At 44.3% G+C, this 25,568-nt stretch overlaps 1 protein-coding gene across 1 annotated transcript; it reads right to left on the bottom strand.

Moving 5' to 3' along the window:
* Positions 1-816: 816 nt before the first annotated feature.
* On the bottom strand, positions 817-20,042 carry LOC115095148 (cytochrome b-c1 complex subunit Rieske, mitochondrial-like). The gene is made up of 2 exons (XM_029608451.1): positions 19,734-20,042; positions 817-1,683 (listed from the first exon to the last, which is right to left on the bottom strand). The coding sequence occupies exons 1-2, from the start codon at positions 19,942-19,944 to the stop codon at positions 1,073-1,075; spliced, it is 822 nt and encodes a 273-aa protein (XP_029464311.1). The 5' UTR covers positions 19,945-20,042; the 3' UTR covers positions 817-1,072.
* Between the last annotated feature and the right edge of the window lie 5,526 nt (positions 20,043-25,568).

The following is a 25,568-nucleotide window of genomic DNA, read 5'->3' as shown; positions in this document are numbered from 1 at the left end:
GTTCCATTATTGGTGACCTAAGGCCCATGATGCAATACCATAATCCACACTTTACAAAGAGAGGGCAAAGATTTTAGTGAACCAAATTAGGTTCTCCAGAGATTTTAGCAGGTCAGATTACAATATACATTTTATGCTGTAATTTAGTCAGGTTTTAACATCCCTAAATGTATCAAAAGGTCTTTTCTATTCACAAATCAAACAAGAGTCTGTGTCTTTGAAAAAAAGGTCCCTCAGCAGTATATCATCCCCATTAACAAGGGTGGCCAACCCCAGTCCTCCAGCCATAAACAGGCCAGGTGTTTTCAGGATACCCACAATGAATATGCAGATTGATTTGCATACAATGGAGGCAGTGTATGCAAATCTCTCTCATGTATATTCATTGTGGATATCCTGTTTGTGGCTCTCGAGGACTGGAGTACTCGAGAATACTGCCTCTTACTTGAACCATTAACACCACTTCCAGCAGTACCCAATGTTTCTATGAGATTTCACATTCAAATATTGCCCAGGCCAGCTTCTGCTTAGCTTTTCGGAACTCACACAAACACAATGCAAAATGAGAGACCAGGCACCAGGTCAACCACTATGTAAAAATTCATAAAATGTTGCAGCCATTAAGGGTTGGAATGGAACACTATAAAATAAAGCTGTTTGAATTGTGCATTACAATTTAATAACTTGATTGGTTTGTACAGAAAGCACTGAAGCCAAAAATTATGATCAGCTTTGTGTTTTTCTATGTAATTCAAATTACACACACTAAATTATTTACCAACCCTAGGAGATATTTTCTGCAGAAAAGATTACTTATAAGCACCAATAAAAAAAAATGACAAAACCATCAGTGTTTGATAATTGTTTATTAATACCTTAAACACCAGTGGGCATTAAATGCATTCAACATCAAATGCCTCTTGCTTGAAAGCAATGTTTAAGAGACACCACATTATCAATGCTTACGTGTTCAAGATTAACTAGCTTTAAAGAACCTGAACTTCTTAAATATATCCAGCCAAAGTGTGCACACCATGGGCTAAACAGTGGCTGTGATTTAACCGCCACCGTATTAACCAACAACCACAAGGTCATCTGAAGGAAATTCATAATATGGGACCTCCAGGTTATATGGTGCAGGACCTTTCCTGATTCTACCTGATGCATCATAGTGCGACCCATGACAGGGGCAGTAATAGCCACCGTAATCTCCAGCATTTGCAATGGGCACACAGCCAAGGTGAGTGCACACACCAATCAGTATGGCCCACTCAGGTTTCTTCACTCTGTCCAAGTCATGTTGTGGATCTCTTAGCTCAGCCAGGTTGACTGAGGCCTCCTGATCAATCTCTTCTTGGGTTCTATGGCGAATAAAAAGAGGCTTTCCTCTCCACTTAAATGCCATGTTCTTGCCTTCTGGAATATCGGACAACTTGACTTCAATCTTTGACATTGCCAACACGTCAGCAGACGCACTCATGCTCGAGACAAACTGGGTGACAATATTCTTTGCCGTATATGCAGTGGCAACAGCTGTTACTCCCGTTATCAAATAAGAAAATCCTTTTCTAGAATCACTGCTGTCTTGAGATGACTTTGTGCTGTCCAACACATCTGGTCGACGATAATCTGAGAAATCTGGCACTGTAACGTCGCTGTGAGCAAACCGGACACTAGATGCTCCTAACAAAATAAAACAACAAAAACAGATTAAAAAGCTGAAAGGAAAAGAGATTGCAGAAACAAACCAACAGCTCATTTGTGCAGATAATTCTTTGAGAAAGTCAGGGTTTTCATTTAAAGGAGAATCATTATCCATCTTTTTTTGTAAACCATTTCTTCCAACAGGTATTCTTTCATTATGCTTCACTTTTTTTAAACTTTTTTTTTTTTTTTTTTTACAGTTTTGCCCCAAGATTTAGCTATATTATATATATTTTAAAACATTTCCACTTTTGAAGAAATGCCAGTTATTTACATGCATCGGGTTTATATGAACATAAGTTTGACATGAGAAGTAGCACAGCATCACAAATTATTTTGAGTCATAATAGGAGTGGCTAAGTAAAATTCTTTCCAAAATGCCTCACCATTTATTGCTCTAATGAAACAAACAAAACAAAAAAAAAAAACAAAAACAGGGAGTGGAGGAAAGATTCCAACAAGTGTTTCTCAAGCTTCTGTATGCCAGGACTCAGCTAGCTCTCTTCCAGAAACTGCGTGGACCAGCTGCAGCACTGATCAGAAGGGGAGATGGGCCCTTCAGAAAATTAAAGAGCGGAAGGAATATACTCCCCCTTCCCCCACTCTTGTGTCAGCCCTGTTAGCTGGTCTGTGTCATTTTAAGAAGGTAACTAGTCAGTTTAAGAAAATGTTCTACTTAAAACAAAAAAAACCCACATCCCACACCCCTCTCCCTTCACAAAAGAAAAAAAAAATCCCCTCCTCACTTTCCCTCCTCCATTCAGTCAACCACCATAAAAATATCCCTCTTCTCCTGCCCTGCAAAGTTCAGCTATCAAATCATTAAAAAAAAAAAAAAAAATTCCCCTTCTATCCCTCACCCATCCAGTGGGCTTTTTTCCTACCCTAGTTGGGAATCTGTCCTGTAAAGTAAAGGCCACAGACCCTAAACAGGATGTGCATCATGAATATGAGGCCTACTGCTTTGCACACAGACTGAATAAAAATTGCAGGCTTACAACACAGACATGGAGTTTACAGCCACGATTTTGGCATCTTTACGAGTATTTTCCACACAGAGGAGAAAAGACTGTTTGTTTCTTCATATCAGAGAGAGTTTTCATCACCTCCCAAATGAGAGGAGAACCTTGGACTAGAACTGAGAACATGTCCTTGGTAAAAACTTTGTATCCAGCCTGAAACTAGTGATGAAATGGGCATTATTCTGACTTCTTTTGCTGGTGGACTCTAATGAGCATATGAGAATCATTTGAATCCCACCAATCCTGAGTCTATAGGAGGTGGCAATATCCAATCCAGATCAACATTGGAACCTTATGGAACTGAATATTCAAGGAGTTACCCAGATGGACTTTGACGTTGGACATGATCCTGGGGACACTACCTGAAACAGCTTTTCCCCATGGTGACTCCCCAAACTCTGCCAGGAGAGCTTTGCTAACAGAACTTATTGCAGTAAACCTGCAAGCTAACATTGAGTTCTTACTCAGAACAGTTGTTCTGTAATGTGAATGCAAGTGTCTTGCCAATTATTCCCTTAGGAACCTAAGAAGCTGCCATTATGGATCAAACCTTGAAAGACTTTTAGCCAATTAGTATACCTTATCCTTTTTCTATCATCATCTCTCACAGACACTTTTTGGATTTATCATCTAACAAAATGGGCTCTGCTGGATTATCTCGTGGTGTCGAGACCGCATCCTCTTACAGGAGTGACCCTGGACTTGTGCAGTATTAGTCATTGGCCTTCTGTGAGCTCTTGGTTCTCAAATGTTTTCCTCCCCAGAAGACAGAATAGCAGAAACAGAAGAAAGCTCCATAAACAGGACTCAGGTAATTACCCATTTCTTCAGACCAACTCAGAAACCAGTTTATAATTTTCCTGAGTTTTTCCCACTGCAAAATTACCCCTAAGAAGGATATCGATAAATGACCGTGTCGGGCTTGGACTTGTACACCATGTAGAGATTTCCTGATAAGCAGTACATAGACACAATAAAACAAATAAAATAAAGGTATGTAATGTACTGCATTAAGTATCAATGTACTTCATTTCTCAAATTTTTAAATGCAACAAAAAGCCTTTAAAAAAAAAGTGACTCTTTTAGGAGACCAATGATTAAAACTGATGGGCTACACTACATATGTACTTTTGGTGCAAAGTACTGATACTATTAACTACTTCTAAGTGATATACTTTAAGCTTGGAAATATGATGGTCTCACTAAGATAACTGAATTTAAATGAATATGTTGGATGTGAAGGGGTTTTCTTTGTATGATTTATCACCACATAATATGAAGGTTCTATTGTTAATCCCTCTAAAATAAATGCATTTGTGGTTGCACAGCATTCTTCCAGTAGCTGTGCACATACATAGAAATGATGAAGTGACATAGAAACATAGAAATGACGGCAGAAGAAGACCAAACGGCCCATCCAGTCTGCCCAGCAAGCTTCACACATTTTTTTCTCATACTTATCTGTTTCTCTTAGCTCTTTGGTTCTATTTCCCTTCCACCCCCGCCATTAATGTAGAGAGCAGTGATGGAGCTGCATCCGAGTGAAATATCAAGCTTGATTAGTTAGGGGTAGTAGGGGTAGTAACTGCCGCAATAAGCAAGCTACACCCATGCTTATTTGTTTTACCCAGACTATGTTATTCAGCCCTTATTGGTTGTTTTTCTTCTCCCCTGCCGTTGAAGCAGAGAGCTATGCTGGATATGCGTGAAGTATCAGTTTTTCTTCTCCCCTACCGTTGAAGCAGAGAGCTATGCTGGATATGCATTGAAAGTGAAGTATCAGGCTTATTTGGTTTGGGGTAGTAACCGCCGTAACAAGCCAGCTACTCCCCGCTTTGTGAGTGCAAATCCTTTTTTCCACATTTCCTCTTGCTGTTGGAGTCACAGTAACCATGTGTATGTTTATTGAATAAGGGTATTATCTCCAGGCAGTAGCCGTCATTCTGGCGAGCCACCCACTTTTCATTGACGGCCTTTTGACTTTATGGATCCACAGTGTTTATCCCACGCCCCTTTGAAGTCCTTCACAGTTCTGGTCTTCACTACTTCCTCCGGAAGGGCATTCCAGGCATCTACCACCCTCTCAGTGAAGAAATACTTCCTGACATTGGTTCTGAAACTTCCTCCCTGGAGCTTCAAATCGTGACCCCTGATTCTGCTGATTTTTTTCCTACGGAAAAGGTTTGTCGTTGTCTTTGGATCATTAAAACCTTTCAAGTATCTGAAAGTCTGTATCATATCACCTCTGCTCCTCCTTTCCTCCAGGGTGTACATATTTAGATTCTTCAATCTCTCCTCATAAGTCATTTGATGAAGACCTTCCACCTTTTTGGTCGCCCTTCTCTGGACCGCCTCCATCTTGTCTGTCTCTTCGGAGATACGGTCTCCAGAACTGAACACAATACTCCAGGTGAGGTCTCACCAAGGACCTGTACAAGGGGATAATCCAGCGATGGGAGCCTGTCCCATAGCTAATGACTGCTCTCTGTATCATGAGCATGTTGAAAATTTGTGCGCCGACACTTCTCACAATGCATGAGAGCAGCATATAGGATCAGCAGGAAGGATATACCGGATGTGTTTTCAACATGCTTTCAGTGCCAACGTAACATGCAGAATGGTCAGCAGTCATGGGATAGGCTCCTACCACTCAGATTACCTGAGAGAGGCAGAAGGCAGGGCAGTTGCTGGGGAAGGGAGGAAAAGAGAAATTGCGAATTGGTGGCAAAAAGGATTAAAATGAAAAAGGGTGTGTTATATCAATAAGGGATGATATATAGAAGAATAAGAGAACGAAATGGAAAGTTAAGACAGAAAAATACAATGGAAGAATAGGTAAGACAGAATTGGAAGAAATACAGAGGGTGGCAATAAATGTGGTACAGGATGTGGACTGGTGCCCTTCTGCTTGGAGAGCAGATGAGATAAGATAGAACAGGACTTGACAAGGTCACCATGGCACCCAGAATTTTTGAGTCCCTTTCCAGCTCTTTTCTTCCAATTAGGGTCTACACTCGAAGTCGGAGCCATACAGTGCCCAAACTGCAAGGCTGATTTCACAGTCTCTAGTCTTGCAATGCCAGAGAAGGAGTTCAAGCACTAGGCAGCTCAAACTCACTAACAGCCATGCAGTGCAGACCAAAGGGACCAGCTGTTTCCCCAACAGCAGTAGCTGCAACAAGAAAATAAGACAAGAGGAGTAAGCACCTGAAGTCAGGATGCTGCTTTATGAAGCTGGCTGGGGGGAGGGAGTGGGAGGAGGGCACGGGATGATTGGCTGGGTGTGTGGAGAGAAAGCGAGAGAGCAAAAGAGTTTGTATAACATGTGGGATGGGGTTCAGTGGGATACTGGTGGGGATCCACATGAAGTTGAAATGAATGGACTGATTTACTCAACGTTTTCCCTAGACACAGAATGGGAAAAAAGCCTTATCAAATCAAGAACTAAAACCTCATATCTCCAGCCATTTGCTCCTAGCTTTATGAGTTAGTGCCTAGATCCAGAGACAATCTGTCAAGACCCGAGATATAGGCTCATAAAATCATGAGGGAGGTGTGAAACAAGTTAACAGGGAGTGGCTATTTAGTCCTAGAAATACTGAAAAGGATAAAGTGCATGCTATGAAATTAACAAGATGAGACATCCCCCCCCCCCTTTCCAAACGTTATGTGCACAACAGTGCACACCTGCACCAAATAAATTAGAGGTAACATGGACCATAACACTTATGTTTAATGCTGCACAAGGAGTAATTTAAAACTGAATATAGCTATAGCGGTAGATATTCTCTGCAGGCGACTGAATGACCCACAGTTTAAATTTCTCTCCCTGCTGAGTAGGTACATTTTACCCCAGAAAATCATTATCTGGATAAAATTTAGCTAGATTAAAATAGACAGGGCTGGGATCATTCTTGGGGGAGTGGCTAAAATTTGAGCAGCACTGATATTCAGCACTCCCAGATAAATTTAGATAGGCAAGTCTGGTCAAAGAAATCAATGTGCTAAAATTATTTAGGTAACTTTCAGTGGGTATATTCAGTGGCAACCTTATCTGGTGATAGTGCTGCTGAATATCTGTATAAAGTTACTCGGCTAATTTTACCATTCAGCAGCCCATTGAAAATGGACTTTATAGTGTTCTATTTTCTACAAACTAACAATACTCAAAGAATTGGAGGAATATATGAAGTATCACTTTTCATTGAACTTATAGTATACTATCTAGACTAATGGAAACAGAATGGACAAGCTGTTTCCTTAAACCAAAGAAAGAAGTGGCAGCCCAGTGGAGGCTGAATGAAAGAGGGGTGGGGGAAGTTTGACAGATAGAAATGGGTGACTCTTTGCAAGGTGTGGGACACCAGCAGTTGTAGACTTCCAAAAATGATTCCAGGACTTTATAGCCGATTTGATTTCTGTCCACCTAGCCCCTTCCTTTTCACTTCAGGACAGGAAGAAGGAGGGTGGGGAACAACAAAGGAGAGGGTTCCCTGCAGACAGAGTGGAGGGGAGAGAGAGTGTTTCTCCCAAGGCAATAAAATCATGGGGAGCTTAGGGGCACCAACTGAATTTTTTTTTGTTCTAGAGCAGTGGTTCTCAACCCTGTCCTGGGGACCCCCCCAGCCAGTTGGGTTTTCAGGATACCCACAATGAATATGCATGAGAGACAATTTGCATACACTGCCTCCATAACATGCAAATTTTCTCTCATGCATATTCATTGTGGATATCCTGAAAACCCGACTGGCTGGTGGGGTCCCCAGGACAGGGTTGAGAACCACTGTTCTAGAGCCATGGGTCCTAAACTTGTCCTAGAGGACCCTCAGCCAGTTGGATTTTCAGAATATCACCAACAAATATGCATGAGGAAATTGCATACAATGGGGGTAGTGCATGCAAATGTCTCCCATGCATATTTATTGTAGATACTCTGAAAACCTGATATCCAGGGGGTCTCCCAGCCTCCCATCTCACTGCCAGACAGATATGGCAACCACAATTCAAGCGCATTTCCCGTCGATAGCAGGGCTGAATTAGCCATGCTGTCTGGGAAAGCGCCGCGATCCCGAGTAGGCGGCGTTTCCTCAGCTGAGCACAGAGTTTTGACTCTGTGCATCTGCGCGGTAGTGTTCCCGCGCGGTTCCCTCACCTCTTCAGTTTCTTTTATTCCGCGAGCCATTTGCCCGTGGGATTTTTTCCTCTAGCTGTTTCTTTTTCTGACAGGACATTTTTTCGTCAAATTTTTTCGGGTTTTTTCTCAGGATTTCTCTTCCCAGATGGCTCCGAAGCCCTCTGGGTTTAAATATTGTCAGTGTGGCAAAACTATGTCCATCACGGATGGACATAATTATTGCTACATCTGCTTAGGCCTGGACCACGACCAAAAGTCGTGTCGGGACTGCGGAAGGATGTCTCTGCGAGCCCAGCGGCACCGGGCCGCAAGGATGGAAAGACTACAGAAGGGCACTTCGGCCCCACCATCCTCGGTACATTCTTCGCCGGGACTGGCGAAGTCTGGTAAGGCCCACTCGAAGCAGGCGTCCTCGAAGCAGGATTGAAAAGAGCCGTCCCAAGTACCAGGCCAGGGTCTCACACACCCTCAAGGCCTCATAGTAAAGCCAGGGATCCGGCAGCGGTACTTTGGCAAAAAGATCCGGGGAATGCGTAGTTAGAAACTGCGCCGTCAGCGTCGTTGAAAAGGAGGCACGATGCAACAAAAACAGATGACGCTCCAACGACGCACGGCTCATTCAAATTGCACGCTGCATCTACGACGCATGACCGTGACGACGCATCCTCGACGCGCCCTACGGCGCACGGAGCATCCACGGCGCATGGCCAATCACACAGCGCATCTACGGCGCACAGACCATTGCACGACATACCTAAGGTACATGGTGCAAAAAGAATGCAGGTGGAGTCACCAGACCACAGTAGATCAGATGAACATCATCATAAATTGCACCATACAGGTTCATCAAAGCAATAGACAAAAAAGAGACTACAGCAAGGAGACAGCACTCTCGAGATTCACAATCTCCACTATAAGTTCTGATGTGGATGTTGAAGGTCTATCTATATCTGATTCTCCATCATCAGGTCACACTCCACTCAGTGAAAGTTCCTTGGCCAGTCTCTCATCTGTATCTAGAGCTAAGAGACTCTCTCCTACTTTGCAAATTCCGTTATCAAAACGTATTCGCCCTTCTCCAATTATTCCTACTCAGGACCAACAAAAAGGAGAATCGTCTGAGGACACTTTGCTTGCAGCAATTCCGACAAAAGCCCCAAAGCAAAGATTACATTATTCCTCCACAAGGTACTCTGGCGGCATCTATGACGACAAAAATCTCAGATATTCTCAGCTCTTTTTTCCAAGAACTGGAAAAAGCTCAACAAATTCCACCACAGGATTCACTTGATGGTTCTCCTGCTGCGCCTTCATATGTTGAACCTCTGGAGCCGGACAAGGAACATACACCAATCCAACCACTTAGCCCGGGTTCTCCGGAATCAGTTCACTTTTTGAATTCTTCAACGGGAATGCCATCTGATCCTCTGGAAGGTCTCCCTGAACCTTATTCTCCTCCGGAGGACTTGACTTATGCAAAATTCATTGAGAAAGTAGGCAGTCTTCACCAGGTAGAAACCGGAAGAGTACCTGATCCCAGGGCTGAAATGCTAGGGATCTTAAAACTATTTGAATCTCCTCCCGAGCCCACTTCTCTACCTCCACACTCCGTGTTGGAAAACTCCATTCTCGACAACTGCTACTTCCAGAAAAATTGATATTATGTAAAAGATGCGTAATTTTACAATTTATGAGTCTGACCAACTTCCCCATCAGTCTATTGTAGTCGAATCAGCCTTATCCAAAGCTAAGCGTACTAAGTTGCATTCGAACACACCACCGGGCCGAGAGAATAAAGGTCTGGATGACTTTGGAAAGAAGGTGTATCACTCCTCCATGCTCACAAACAGAATACAACATCATCAGTTTTACACTACGCAGTACCTCTTTGAATCACTCCAAAGCTGCGTCCAATATGTCTAACGGAGGACAACACGCTTCCACAGTCTTTCTTGGATATTGAAGAAGGTCTCAGACATTTACTACAGTCCATTTACGAGTCATTCGAATCTTCAGCAAGAGCGTCCGCTTCGGCTATAGCAGCCAGACGGATCGCTTGGCTCAGAGCCAGCGCAATCCGCCCTGATGTTCATGAGAAACTCACTGATATTCCATGCATAGGAGACAATCTCTTTGGAGATAAATTTGGTGACAGTCTCCCATTTGAAGGAACAAAGTGCAGCTATACTTTTGCTTACAACACTGGCAGAGCCTCACAAATCTCAACATCGATTTTATCCTTACCGTCGTCGGTATTATTTGAGACCATGCAATAGACCATATTCCCAGTACAGACCTCAACCATATGTCCCACTGAGGAACACAGCTCCACCTGTTTCTAGGGGTCTTGCCAGACAACAAAGGCAATTAAAGCAAACACCGGCCCCTCAACAAAAACAAGCTTCCTCTTTTTGAAATTAATACAGCCACCACCACTACCAGTATCCATAGGAGGACGCCTTCAATTTTTTCTCCACAATTGGGAATCCATCACATCAGACCAGTGGGTACTAAACATTAAAAAAAAAAAAAAAAGGTTACTCTCTAAACTTTCAATCCACTCCTTCCTCCGAAGAGGATGATACAATCCCACTCCACATCCCTCACAGCGGAATTGAACAACCTACAAATTCAACAATCTATACAGATCATCCGTCTTCATCAATACTTCCTTATTCCAAAGAAGTCAGGGGGGTCTAGGTCCCATTCTGGTTTTACGACTACTCAAACACATACAGAGAGAAATTCAAAATGACTTCTCTCAAAAATATCCTACCGCTGATTCAGCCCAACGATTGGCTATGTTCCATCGACCTGAAGGATGCATATTCCCATATTCCAATTCACCCGTCTTCTTGGCCTTACCTATATTTCCAAGTTCAGAATATACATTACCAATACAAGGTTCCCCATTTGGCCTATCTTCAGCCCCAAGAGTATTCAGTGGTGGTGGCTCACCTCAGGAAACTTTTGATCCAAATTTTTCCTTATCTGGACGACTGGTTAATAGTAGCATCGGATCAGTCTACACTGAAAGATCATACGTTACGCACGATCTAATGCCTTCAAAGGTTGGGATTTCTTATCAATTTCGAGACGTCTCACCTACAACCTACTCAACTACTTCAGTTCATAGGCGCTCTTCAGAACATACAATCGTTGACCCACAGTCTTCTTTACAGAAACCAGGCATTAGCACACCAGGTTCTCCAACTTCTGGGTCATATGGCAGCAGCAATCTACGTGGTTCCTCACACTAGACTTCACATGCGCCGCTTACAATGGGGTTTAAAGGCTTAGTGGTCTCAATTCATACAGCCACTCAGCTCCAGAATTCAAATTACGAACGCAATGAAAGAGGACATTCGATGGTGGCTCCTTCCCAAAAACCTTTCGGGAGCCCCATTCCGTTTACCTCCTCATCAGATCACTCTGACCACAGATGCCTCCAACAAAGGTTGGGCAGCCCATCTTGGTGACCTGAAAACTCAGGGAATCTACATACCAGATCAATCTCTTAGAACTGCGAACCATTTGGATGGTACTTCAAACGTTCTCGGCTCAGATACGGGGATCAAGCCTCATGGTATATACAGACAACAAGGTAGCCATGTTTTACATAAACAAGGAAGGAGGGTCCGGTTCCTGGACTCTGTGTCAGGAAGCAACACAAATTCTACATTGGACAATAAAAGCCCAAGTAATTCAGGCAACTTATCTTCCAGGTCTGGACAATGTAACAGCAGATCGTCTGTCGGATTTTTCATCCGCACGAATGGACCTTAAATTCAGAGGTGGCAGAAAATATCTTCAAACAGTGGGGGTTTCCCCATAATAGACCTCTTTGCTACAGAAGCCAACAGACAAATCCAGACCTTTTGCTCAATTTACCCCAGCAATCAAAGGCTTGCTCCCGATGATTTTCTCATTCCATGGACACCAGGTTTGATGTATGCCTACCCTCCCATTCCATTCGTATCTCGAACGATTCAGAAATGCATCCAGGACGTATTAGACATGATTTTAATCGCCACGGCGTGACCGAGACAGCCTTAGTATGCGTACCTCATGAGACTCTCCATTCATCCACCAATAACGCTACAAAATCTTCCACATCTGACACAGGAAGGGGGCTCTTTACTTCACCCCATGAATCAATCCCTTCATCTCACAGCGTGGAGACTGAAAGGCAAATACTAACTCCCTTAGGTTTATCTTCTCAACTGGAGGATATTCTTATTGCTTCAAGAAAACCTTCAACCAGACGCAATTACAAGGGAAAGTGGCAGTGGTACTTGAACTGGTGTAGTCCAAAAAACAAACCCCTTTTCGTCCACTTCCACTCAACTACTACAATACCTGCACACACTTTATGATGCAGGATTAGCCACCACTTCGGTACGAGTTCATATCAATGCTATAGCAGCTTTTCAGGGACCTTTTAATAACCTTCCAATTTCTAACCGTCCGTTAATTTCCAGATTCATGAAGGGAATGATACGACTTCACCCACCAGTGACTAAAACTCCAATTCCATGGGATTTAAATGTAGTACTGGAACAACTGCTTCCACCTTTCGAACCATTAGACTCTAGCCACATCAAATATATGACATGGAAGACAATTTTTCTCATTGCCATAACTTCCGCAAGGAGAGTCAGCGAACTACAAGCCTTGGTTCACTAATCCCCTTATTTAGAATTCTACCATGACAAGGTGACCCTTCGTCCTCACCCTTCCTTTCTACCTAAGATGGTAACATTTTTTCATCTTAATCAAACCATAACTCTACCTATTTTTATGCCAAAACCACATACTAACGAATGTGAAAAGCTTTTGCACACGGACTGTAAAAGAGTGTTAGCTTACTATAAGAAACGGACTCAATCAACTTTGAGGCCTTCTCCACTATTCCTTCTTTTAACCTAAATGATCCTGGACAACCAGTCTCAAAAAGGACCATAGCCTTTGCATAGACCATTGCATACTTTTTTGCTACAATAAATGTTCCAATAAACTACTCACAAAGCCTCAGGCACACCAAATCCACACCACTGCAGCATCAGTTGCCCACTTGAACAAAGTTCCCTTAATTAATATCTGCAAAGCGGCAACATGGTCGTCCATTCATACCTTCACATCGCATTATTGCCTCCAACAACAGACGACCTCTGATGCAGCACTAGGCACAGCAGTCTTATCACTCAAAAAGATGAGACTTTACCACTTCAGGGGTTGCTGTACAAACCTCCAAGAAAAAAAAATACATGGACAACCCAGGAGCTTGGGACTCCCAGACAGCATGGCTATTTCAGCCCTGCTATCGACGGGAAAAAGCAAGTTTGCTTACCATAAATGATGTTTCCGTAGATAGCAGGATGAATTAGCCATGCGTTCCCTCCCTCGACTGTCACAAAGAGACATACATATTTACCTAACTTACCTCTCTCGTTTGGCTACAAAGAAACTGAAGAGGTGAGGGAACCATGCAGGAACACTACCGCGCAGACACACAGTCAAAACTCTGTGCTCAGCTGAGGAAACTCCGCCTACTCAGGATCACGGCGCTCTCCCAGACAGCATGGCTAATTCATCCTGCTATCTACGGAAACACCGTTTACGGTAAGCAAACTTGCTTTTCTTTGCTCTGAAAAGCATTTCCTTCTCGTGCATTTATATATCTTATCTCCCATACTTCCTCTAAAATAGGTCTATTTAGGTTCTTAAGTCTCATCTCATAAGGCTTTTGATGTAGATGCTGCAGTATTTTAATAGACTTTCTCTGGACCAGTCCCACACACTTTCATGTTGGAGGTAAAGCCTCCAGAATCTGTCACAATATTCTAGTTAAGGGCTCACCAATAACCTCACCTCTTTTTTTCCTACTTATGCTTCTTTCCATGCATTGTAACATCCCTCTTGACTCTGGCCACCACCTTATCACAGTTTTGCTACCTTGAGACTGAGAACATATACGATCAGGTTGAGGTGGGTGCACAGCAATAACTATAAAAAGTGATGAGCAGTCATCTAATCTTGTTTTTTCATAGTGACCCCTATTTCCCCAAAATACACTTTAGAAAGGGACATTGTGTTTAACCCATTATGTCCCAAATGTTTTTAATAATCTGTCCTCTAAATAGGACACAGGGACTCAATGGGTTAAAGAAAGACTAACTTATTTTAAAACTATTGCAATTGTTCAATATAGCAAACCCAGTCCTATATGCCCCCCCTATAGTTTCCAGGTATGTACTAAGAATAAGTATATAGTTCCTATAAAGCCGTGAAGGCAGATTGCAAGCTGCCAATCAGCTTTCACATTTCAATCAGAGCTGCAACATTCATGCTGAGAACTTTGAAGCAGCGAGCGAAATCAAAGTGAGATAGAGAAGTAATAGTATAGTGATATTTCATAGAAACTACAAAACCTTTAAAAAAATATATAAAAAGGTTAGCCATCTTCCTCTAAAGCCAGGTAGTAGCATAAGGCTGGCAAGAGATTTTGGAAGACTTGAAAGAGGATCAGCAGCCTTTAAAAAACAAAATAAAATAATGAACACTGTTCAGAAAATAGTCTCTGGCCTACAGTTGTGAAATCTGTATAATTCATTTTTTTGCTTGCTTAATGCACATTCAAAACTAGATTGGAAAACTCAAATGAACTTAAGATATTAGGATCTTTGTTCCCATATACAAAGTACTGTTGCAAGCATAAGAATGCTCACATGCAAACGCATGACACCAATCTGATGATTAACTGGGCCTAACCACTGAAAAATAGAAGTACATTATTCACCAAGAGCAAGAATACAAATATTTATTTATTTATTTATTTTTAGTTTTTATACACCGATTTTCCTGCATAAAATGTATATCAAACCGGTTTACAATGAAACAGAATAAGCAGGAAGTAAAATTCCTTAGTCTAATACATTTAAATGTCAATAATGAAATAATTTTAAACAAAGCAAAAAGCTAAATAACATTTATATGTAAGGAAGATGAACTTATCTTAATTATACAATTATTTTCAAATATCTATGAAATAGCACTACATACCTGATAACCGGTGATTATTGTTAAATGCAAATTATAAATTGTAGTATTAATGTATTCATTCATTTAGAACTTCCATAAGCTTAATAGTATTTTTTGAACAGCAATTGCTAGGACTTTTAAATCAGGCATCTCTATGGGATTAACACCCTATGCTCATATCAGGTTGCTCATAAAAGGGACAGTCTAGTTTACTACCTATATAAACTAACACTCTAGACCAGGGGTCCTCCACCTTTCAAGGGAAGGGCCACATAGGACATTTCAGATCAACGAGAAAGGGGGGGGAGCAAAAGGAAAGTCCTTTCTCAGTTTGCTGAACCAGAGGAGGGAAGAGCACCCCATGGAGTTGTTTGTTGAGAAGGGTTTGGGGGGGGGGGGGGGGGGGGGGGGGGGGGCAGGTCTGGCCCTTTCAGTGATTTGAAAGGCTGGGAAAGGGAAGAGATCTGAGGGGTGTAATAGAGTGTTAATAATATTATTTCTAAATTTAAATATTTCCAGGGTGAAGAATAGCATAGTGGTTAGCCAAGGTTCAAATCCTGCCACCACTCTTGGTAACCTTGGGCAAGTGACTTCATCCACCAATGCCTCAGGTTCATTTAATAAGCTGTGATAAGCGATTAAATGTGTGAAAAACAGCATATATTGCATGATAATCGCGTATCATGGCAACATCATGATTTAAAAAAACAAACCAAAAACATGACCCCTATTGAAATCAGCTGCTGTTCATGTATTTGCATGCATAAAAATGTAGAAATGCATGCAAAGCAGCTAATGCATAGGCAATCCTATGCAAACAAAATGACTTGTCAAAAAAAAAAAAAAAAAAAGCAAGCTGCATTATTTTAGCAAGAACTCCCCCCATGAATTAATTCCTCCTTACCTAAGATATTCATTTCTTGGTGATCCAGCAGCAGCCTGAAGCTTTCCTTAGGTCCTGAACTGGTCAACACCATTTTCAAAAATGGTGTTGACTGATCCGAGGATTCAAGGGTGCCCTGGGACACTGCTGAATCACCAGGAACTAAATTTCTTAGATGTAGGGCCCCCCCCAACTACACCACCCAGGAGTTCTAAATGATCCTGGGGGTATTGGGACAGTAAAAGCATATCCCAATGTCTTCGAGATGTTTCTTAAAGGCACACTGTAGCAAGCTTAAATCAGCCTCTCCCCAAACAACTACCTGTTTAGATCTCCACTCACCCCAACGCTTAGAGGCAGTCTAGAAGTACAAAAGCGTTTTAAAGAAAAATATCTTTAATAGTCGTGTGACACCCTGCCACCCTTCCAAAATCCTTTCCTTTAGTCAAAACGCCCCCCCCAACCAAAGACCCCATCTCCCAGATCCAATCCCCCAACCAAAGGCTACTCCCCCCCCCCAGCAGCCTGCCTCTCCTAACATACACAATATTCCTTGGCACTCCACTCCTCTTCATACATAGAAAACTGACCCTGGTGGTCTATTTGGGCCCCACACACCTAAGAAATTCAAAGCCCTGGTGATCCAACAGCGGCCTAAAGTACCCCTTAAGCGCTGGACTGGTCAACGCCATTTTGCAAAATGGATCACCAGGGACTGAATTTCTTAAGGTGGAGTCCATGGGGGGAAGGAGGGAAAACAATCTGGAGGGCCCAACTAGAACACTATAGATGGGGGTCCACAAGACTATCAGGGAATAGGGTGGCTTGCTACCGAGGCGGGGGGAGGGTGTCTTTGTTTGAGAGGGTGAGTTTTGAGTAAAGGGAGAAGCTTTGGAAGAGCCAGAAGGGTATTGCCAAACCACTATTAAAGCTTTATTTTTTTTTTTTTTACTTCTAGGCCTCTTCTACAGGCAGTGGCTGGGCAGGGGTCTAAACAGACCTCTGCGGACTTTGCCACATGGAAGGTATTTTTGGCCCTTTAAAACAATGGCAGCCCCTTGCAAAGTGGGCCATCATCGTGCGTTTTTGCCCCAGTCCCTGTGATATTTTCTCGCAGTTTTTCCGCCAGAAAAAAAATACTGTGGAGAAATTGCTACAATATTTTCCAGGGATGGGCCAAATATCACAGGAATGCTCTCCTTTTTGATATTTAGCTCCTCCCACAATATTATAGTTTAGTAAATGATTCCCTTCGATTATGATATGCACTGCTAGGTTAAAGCACCTTATGCTTTAACCCGTATTCTCTACTGTATTTCGTAATTATTACTTGCCTTTACTTTCTTTCCAGCTACTTAAGCTTCCAAGTTCTTACTCCTTGTTGAATGTAACTTTACCTTATTCACCTCTTTTGTTCAATTTTACTTTAGTTACGCTTCAGTTATTCCCCTGTTAAATGTAAACTGATCCGATATGGTTATTACTATGAAGGTCGGTATAAAAAAGTGTTAAATAAATAAATAAATAAATATGAGCCCTCTGGGTACAGTAAAATACTTACTGTGACTGAACAACATGCCTTGATCTACCACTGAAAAGGTATGAGCTACATACAGGATAAAAATACATTTCTGCAAAGTTGGCAACCCTGGCACATCCTCAACAGCCTTGACCCTGCCTTTCCCCCTTACCCAATATCTGCCCTCCAGGGTAAATAGGAGGCAAGGAGGGGTAGTGGGTACATTGATGATAAGTTGGGGGTGTTTGTGCATGCATGGTTCTCTCACTCAGAACTTCTATGTACTCTTGCTCCCTCTCTATTTCCTTCCCTTTTCTCATTTCTTTCTCCCTCCATTTAATCCCCCCTCTCTTATGAGAAAAATCATCTCCCTTCTGGAGAGTCTAATACTGGTACAAATATTCAGGCTTTGTATTTGGGTAATAAGGAGAATCTCTGGACCTCAAAGTCTGCATCCTTAGGGAACAATGTCCATGCCCCTTTCTCCACAACTCTGAAGAGATGGCTGCATGGCGGGGAGCTCCTAGAAAAAACATCCTTACTTAGCTATCCCTGGCAGCCCCGCAGAACCCAGTTTCGTACCGCCTTCCTCCCCCAGCCTACACTGCCCTCCACAGCAACTGAAAACTCCTTATGGCTGTGCAACAGTCTTTTTGCCCTGTTTTTGGTCTAGGTGACTCCACTTGCACAAGAAGCACTAATATCAGCAATGAATAATGCAGCCAATCAGTGGTGGCTTTGCACTGGCATGCCCCACTCACGCCACTTTGATGCACTGCCACTTGCACATCTGACTTCAAGTATGAGCTAGCACTATTAGTGGAATACACTCCTGCCACCATCATTGCAGGTCAGATCAAGCTCCCTCTGTCACTGCTGCTGCAGGCCAGATCAAACTCATCTCTGCTTCCAGGAGCCGAAAAAAATTCAGTCAAGGGCCACATCCCAGTTTGGGGACCCCGCCCAACACTAACTTCATAAAATAGCAATAAGATTGTTAGTATTAGTAGTAGTATAGCATCAACAGACATGCACAGTGCTTTACATAGACACTTTGGAACACAATGCCTCTAGAGACCAGATTACAGAGACCCCTCAAAACATTTAAAAGTTTAAAGACATGGCTTTTTAAACAAGCCTTTTATAAAGAGACCGGAGAATAAAAAATATACAGGAATAAACAAGAGCACCATTCTCAAAATGTGCATTATAAGATTTTAACAAATTTTATTACACAATGTACAGTAAAACAGAGAATGTGATTTTTACCTGTAAAAGTACCTTACAGGTACACTTGGCCAGGACCTACATTACTAAACAATTGTGAGTCTTTTTATGATTTAATGTAACCGAAACTTCTCTGCACCCATTAGAATGGTATATAACTTAGCGACAGTATAGAAAAGACTTTAAATAAAGAAAATAAATAAGAAAGAGATAGCAGCTTTTCTTTAGAGCTAACAATCCAAGACAGTGGAAAAAACAAAACACAAAACAAGAGGCTTTGAGTCAACAAGGCAGCCAGGATTGGGAAGAAACTAAACTGGGTAGATTATAAATGGGAATAATTGTAAAAGGTATAATTTGAATTGAGTTAAATTATAAACATTTACACTTTGTTGGAGTTTATATAAGAAAAAATAAAACCCTTCAGGATAGATAAGTGTAAGTCTACGAATTTAAGACGTGCGAGTAATCTCATACTCAGACCCTAAATTGACAAACTGAATTAAACTTTGGCATTGGTGGAAGTGTAAGCACGTAAATTCTCACTTTCATGAACATAAGAACATGCCATACTGGGTCAGACCAAGGGTCCATCAAGCCCAGCATCCTGTTTCCAACAGTGGCCAATCCAGGCCATAAGAACCTGGCAAGTACGCAAAAACTAAGTCTAGTCCATGTTACCAGTTAGTAATAGCAGTGGCTATTTTATAAGTCAACTTAATTAATAGCAGGTAATGGACTTCTCCAATAACTTATCCAATCCTTTTTTAAACACAACTACACAAACTGCACTAACCACATCCTCTGGCAATAAAATTCAAGAGTTTAATTGTGCGTTGAGTGAAAAAGAACTTTCTCCGATTAGTTTTAAATGTGCCCCATGCTAACTTCACGGAATGCCACCCTAGTCCTATTATCCGAAAGAGTAAATAACCGATTCCCAATTACATCTTTAGAACAGTCTAGTTCCTCCTATACATAACAGAGTTAATTTCCTGGAAATTCACAGTGGCAGAAAAAGAGTGGACGTTTTGGTTGCTGATATCAGTACAGTTTGCTTCTGCTACCGGGAGTTCCGGGTGGGACAGGGGCTGAACGTGCCCTAGCGGACAGCAGGCCCCTCGGAGAAAGCACCGACTCTTCCTTCCATCGCAAAATCGGGCGGCGGCCCCCAGACAGCGCAGGCCTCCCACCACACCTTACCCTTGAAGCCGACGGTAACGGCGAAGCCCCCGTGCGGCGCCTGCCCGCTCAGAGACTCCTGGCACAGGAACTTCTTCTTCACGTCCAGCAGCACCTTCTCGGCGCTCACCGCCACCCCGGGCGCCAGCGGCTTCAGCTGCCCGGCCACGGTGTACCAGCTGGCCGACAGATACGGGGCGAAAACGCCCGCGCGAGGAGCCAACGACAACATGGAGGCCGCTGGGAACAGAATCTTCCGGCACCGGTCACGGCGACCTTCCAGGCGCGGGTAAAGGAGAAGGCCGCAGAGGACGCATGACGTATGCACGTGACGCGCGGTGATGACGTCACCCGACGGCGGGGTTACATCCCGGCCTCTCGAGGCTTAAATAGCTCGTATGTGATAGTAATACGGCAGTGCTTTGTTTCATAAGGTGCACTCGAGATTTTTTTTTTCTCCCTGAAATGTAGCAGTTCCAAAAATTAAAAAAAAATCTAAATCAGTTTAGATCTTACTTTTATTGAACAATTTTCTTATTAGAGTGCATGGTGAAGTACAGAACGAGAGTTTCTTTCAATGTTTTTTATTTTGTAATTTAAATATATTTTTGGATTGTATTTGTAATGATTTGTATATTGTTAACCATACTGACTGCTATGCAGAATTTTGCGCCTTATAACATAAGTCGTGCCATGCCGATTCAGAGCAGAGGTGCATTGAGGTCCAGCATCCTCTCTCCCGACAGTGGTTGCCAATCCAGGTTGCAAGTACTGGGCAACTCCCAAAGCATAGGTCCATTTCTTTATGCTCACTCACAGGAATAAGCTCTGGTTTACCCAGATCTTTCTGACTAATAATAACTGTTTATGAACTTTTCCTCCAGCTGCTTGTTCAATCCCCTTTTAAACCCAACTGAGCCTAGTAGTGGCGTACGAAGGGGGGGGGAGGGGGGCGGTCTGCCCTGGGTGATAAAAAATGAAGGGTGTCATTACCGTGGTTCAGCAGCGGCATGGAGAAGTAACGTGCTAGCGGGGTTCCTACTTCTCACCAGAAAATGTGAGTCCTGTGGCAGAAGAAGAGGCCCTGTGGTGCCGCTGGCATATCCCCGGAGCTGCAACAGAAGTCCTGCTGTGCAGCCAGCTACCGATGAAAAGGTCCAAAATGTGTGTGAGAGATTGGCCCTGTGAGAGTTATGTGCCTGTGTATGAGAGGGTGTGCATGCGTGTGTGTGTATGAGAGGGTGCCTGTGAGTGTGTGTGGGCCTGTATGTGAGAGGGTACCTTTGTGTGTCTGGGTGTGGGTAGTGAGGGTGTTGGTGTCTGTGTGTGTGAAGATGTCGGTGTGGGTTTCTGTGAGAAAGTGTGCTTGTGCCTGCGCCGGTATCTGTGAGAGAGTGCCTGTGTATGTGTGCCTTTATATATGTGTGTGAAAGGGGTTAAAGTTTGTGTGCTCTCCTCCAATCCAGGATAATCTCAGGATGACTAGAAATCTAAAGTTCCCAGGTAGAGAGAGCGAGAGATTTTTTTTTTATCCTTATTAGTTTTAACTAGCTGTACCTGGCCACGCGTTGCTGTGGCTCAATCTGGTTAAATGGAAAAGAAAGAAAGGAGAAAGCGCACATTTCTAATATGTTTAATTTCACAATGCTTGTGGGTATACAGTATTTTTTGTTGTTCCATTGTCTGTGCAGATATAGAGATTGTCTGGTTTGCCGACTGTAGAACACGCAACATATAATTATCCATGTGAGAAGCAATCCGTGTCTAGATGTAAACCGCATAATTCTAGAAATGAAAAAAGAAAAAAACTAAACTATACTCACTAAATGAACGGTATGGTAAACGACACAGCTCAGTTCCAACGCAATGTCACACAAAATAATTAAATCAAAATGAAAATAAATCGAAATCTATGAAAATTCAATTTAACAATGCAATCGGAAACATTGAAATGGAATCGTTAAATATTTAGTACAAGCCGTTAAGCCCGTTAAAACTGGCGAGATTTTTGTCCCCTCTCCTCCTCTTTACTCTGCTCCACTCCTCCCCCCCCAGCACCACGAAGGGCCAGAGGTGGCAGCGGTGGTAGGAGCTGCAGCGGTGGCCGAGGGGGATCTCACGAGGCGTAATGGTCCTGCCATCCCAACTCCCTCCCCCCTTTCCCGGTGGTGGAGGGACAGGCTCAGACCCCTTTCACTCTATCCTTACAGGCCCCAACTCCTTTGCTCTCCCATTCCCCTCTACTCTCAACCCCTTCCACTGTAACCTATGTGGAGAGCTGGGGGGAGTAGAGAATCTCTCTCTCATACAGCCCCCTACATAGGCTTCCTCTCTCTCTCTTGCACATACACTCTCCCTCTGTCCCTCACACACGTACGCCCAATCCCTCTCACACACATACACAATCCCTCACGTAGTCTCCTTCTCTGGCACTCACACTCGCCTTCAGCGCACATTAACACACTTCTCTCTCACACAGTTAAAACGGGCGATATTTATGTCCCCTCTTCACCTAAGTCTTTGCACTCGCAAGAGCTTGCAAAGTTCCCACGCCTGTTGTGTCTGGGAGAGGGGGGAAAAAACTCTGTCCCCCCCCCCCTCGCAAAGGGCAGGCGGCAGGCACTGCAACAGATTTGGGACACGTTGCCTAGCTTACTTTGCTCTTTCTGGGAGACCTGTGCCTTTAAGAAATCCGATCGGGGGCTTGAGAGGGAGGAGGGAGCAGGGCTCTGGCTTTCACTTTCGTCATGGTGCTTTGCTGGGAGTGGGGGTGGAGCGATGCCCATGTAAACTGTTCCCGAGGTGGCTGAGACCCACGGGCGGCTTAACAGCACTGCCTTCCCCCTCCCCCCCCCCCCCCCCCCCCCCCCCCGCAGTTGAGGGATATTTACTTGGCTTCTTATCTGCGGGACTCAGGGTGTGGGGGAGGAGGGCGAGCTGTTCTCTGTTCAGCTCTTTGTGCTTTGGCTGCTGCAGCTGCTTGTGATCTCTTCACAGCTGCTTTCTACTGCATTTGCTCTGCTCCGGCCGTCCCAACTCCCTCCCCCCCTTCCCCGGCGGTGGACAGACTGGCTCGGCGACTCATCTACCCTTTCCTCCTCCTGTGTGTAACTGTCCGGCAGTCCCTACTCCCTCCCCCCTTCCCCACCTGCGTTGGAACGGGCTGAGCCGTTTCTCGGAGCAGCGACTCGTCTGCCCTTTCCTTCTCCCCTCTGTGACACCCAGCACATGCGCGGTAGAGCTGCTCTCTACTGCGCATTTGCGGTCCGTCGGTCAGAGCCCATTTATATTGTAGATAGCGTGTGTTGCTTTTATGTCCAACAGATGGCGTTGTTTTTCCAAAAAAGCATGTTTTTTACCTGTCACAGGTGTGACATCTATATAATATAGGTATATAAAAACACGCGCGTATTCGAATGCAACGTTGTGTCAAAATTTCAAAGCAATCGGTGAAGAACTTTCGGAGATTTAAGATTTTGAACAAATGAACATTTACATTTTTATTTATATAGATTATTAGATGTGATGTCTTATTTTGAAATATTTTATTTCCTAGCGTGTAGCCAGATGGACTCAGGACCAGTGGGTTATGTGCTCTTCTGCTAGCAGATGGGAGATGGAGTCAGATTTCAAAGCTGACATCACCCTAGATATACCCCTGCAGTGACCTCAGCTCTCCAGTATCTCTCCGTCTCCTAGCAGATGCAGACACTATCCCACACATTAGAACAGTGTTAAGAATTACAGCAAAGAAGAAAGATTTGTTTTTTACCTTAAGAAGATCAAGCCCCGTTTTCCTGTGGTGATACCTAAGGGTCCCTCCCCCAGTTGAGAATTCCTGAGGTGATTTTCGATATCCCTCAGAGGTATGCCTTAGTCCAGTAGCCGGTTTCCGGCATAGACTTAGCTCCCAGAGTGGCTGAAAGGCAGCGGATGCATAACCGAGCGCGGCAGTAAAGGAAAAGCCCTTTCCCCCGTGTTGCATCGGAGGTGGACCCTTGGGCCGAGGTGGGGTTGACGCAACTCATAGGTGAGAACCTATGGGTCCCCACCATTGGCAGGTGGAGTGGGCTGAAGGTAGAGGCCACTGGAGCTTCACCTATACCAGCCCTTGTTCCCCGCGGGTTGACCAACCTCGAGGCCCACTTAAGTGGGCCTCGAGGTTGGTTTGCGAGAAAAGTTGGTTCATCCCAGAGGCAGCAGTCGAAAGATGGTGTATTCCTACCCTGGACTGGGTACGATACTGGAACTCGGGTGCCAATGGAACGGAGAGTAGCTGGAGGCGCTCGAGCAAAGATAGGCCGAAGCCTGATAAGTCCACATCCAGGGAATAAACTAGGAGAGGCGTCAATGACAGGCTTGGATCAGGACCGGTGGCAAGTGGAGGTAGTGGCAAACAATGGAGAGTTCTGAACAAGGAGAAGTCTATAGCGTAGTCAATCAAGGCGATGGTCTGATTACGAAGAAGTCTGGTGTAGTCAGGCGTAGCAGAGGTCTGGGTATGGAGCTAGGTAGTAGAGTAGTCAGGCATAGCAGAGGTCTGGGTCTGAAGATAGGCAGTAGAGTAGTCAGGCGAAGCGGAGGTCTGGGTCTGGAGATAGGCTGTAGTGTAGTCAAACAAAGTGAAGTCGATATCCGTAGAGTCAGTCCAAAACATAGAAAGGGCAGGAATGATGAAGACAGGAACCGGGAAGGTCAGGAACAAGGAATAGAGAGGATTCTCTATCAGCAACGAGTACTCGGAGTACGAGGAGACCTGTTGCAAAGGCAACGCTATGGAGCGAGGCCTGAGCTTAAATACACTGGAGAGTCTGACGTGATCATCCGAGGCTGCGGCCAGGTTCCCGTCACGGGCCCTTCAAAAGGATTAGCGATGTGCGCGCAAGCACCTAGGGAGGGGCGTGGCGCAGGTGGCGGCATCTCTTTGTGGACCATGCGGAGAGGCCCGACGAGCAAAGGTATCTCGACCATGGCAGAACCAGAGGCACCGGAGGCGGTCCGAGGTCGGAGCCGGCAGCCCACCGCTGCTAGCGAGGAGGAACCAGGAGCTGGAATCCATGTAAGAAGGTGAGAGGGCCGTACCATGGGTCTGCCATGGACTGCATGCGTAACACCCCACAGCTGGAGACCATCCTGGCACGCAATCGGTAATCGCCGAGACCAGGTAAGCAGAAAACTTTAAATTAAGGACTCCGGTCTCTGGGGCTCGGATTGCCGTACAATTCCGTTCTTCTTCTGGCGAGGTAAAAAAAAGGGAACACCGATAGGGTTGAGCAGCCTTGGTTGGGCTAGGCCCCGATCCGGTGCAGGGGTCCAGACATGTGGAGACCCTCGGGGGCGCCATCTTATGCAGGAGGGGTATCAGTGCCATCTTCCCTTCCAGACCGGGGGTACGCACGGGGCAGGCCAGATGGCCGATGCGCCCAACTTGTGCTCATCCAATATAGACGTGCGCACAGCTGCACGCATAACTGAGCACACACGCGCGCGCACAATTGCACGCACTACCACATGCATAACCACACATACAGCCGCATGCATAACTTCACGCGTGTTCAGTGCTCGCGCGCATAACTGCGCGCATATTGAAACACATTACCTGTGCGTCTATATACAGAGGCAATGACACTGGCATCCAAGAAGCTCAGAAGGCATTCTCTTTGCACAGCCTGCCACATCAGAGCCGTACAGCCTGAACTAGAGTCCTGTCTGTGTCATCATTGCGAAGAAGCCCAAGGGGTACCAAAGCCTGGTCCCTCACAGTCTGAGGATGGGTCCGGAACTACTACAGACGATAGCACCCCGGAGCTATGTAACTCCGAAATGGCATCCCCACAAGAGGGCATTTCAGGGACT

The sequence above is a fragment of the Rhinatrema bivittatum genome, chromosome 7, assembly GCF_901001135.1.
Source record: "Rhinatrema bivittatum chromosome 7, aRhiBiv1.1, whole genome shotgun sequence".
Classification (NCBI taxonomy): domain Eukaryota; kingdom Metazoa; phylum Chordata; class Amphibia; order Gymnophiona; family Rhinatrematidae; genus Rhinatrema; species Rhinatrema bivittatum.
Note: the sequence above shows the minus strand (reverse complement) of the source record. Positions and strands in the feature narration are given on the sequence as shown.

Coding starts and splice junctions, on each gene's coding strand:
- LOC115095148 (XM_029608451.1), bottom strand. CDS start 19,944: ATGTTGTCGTTGGCTCCTCGCGCGGGCGTTTTCGCCCCGTATCTGTCG. Junction 1,684..19,733: donor CGTTACCGTCGGCTTCAAGG/GTAAGGTGTGGT, acceptor TTATTTTGTTAG/GAGCATCTAGTGTCCGGTTT.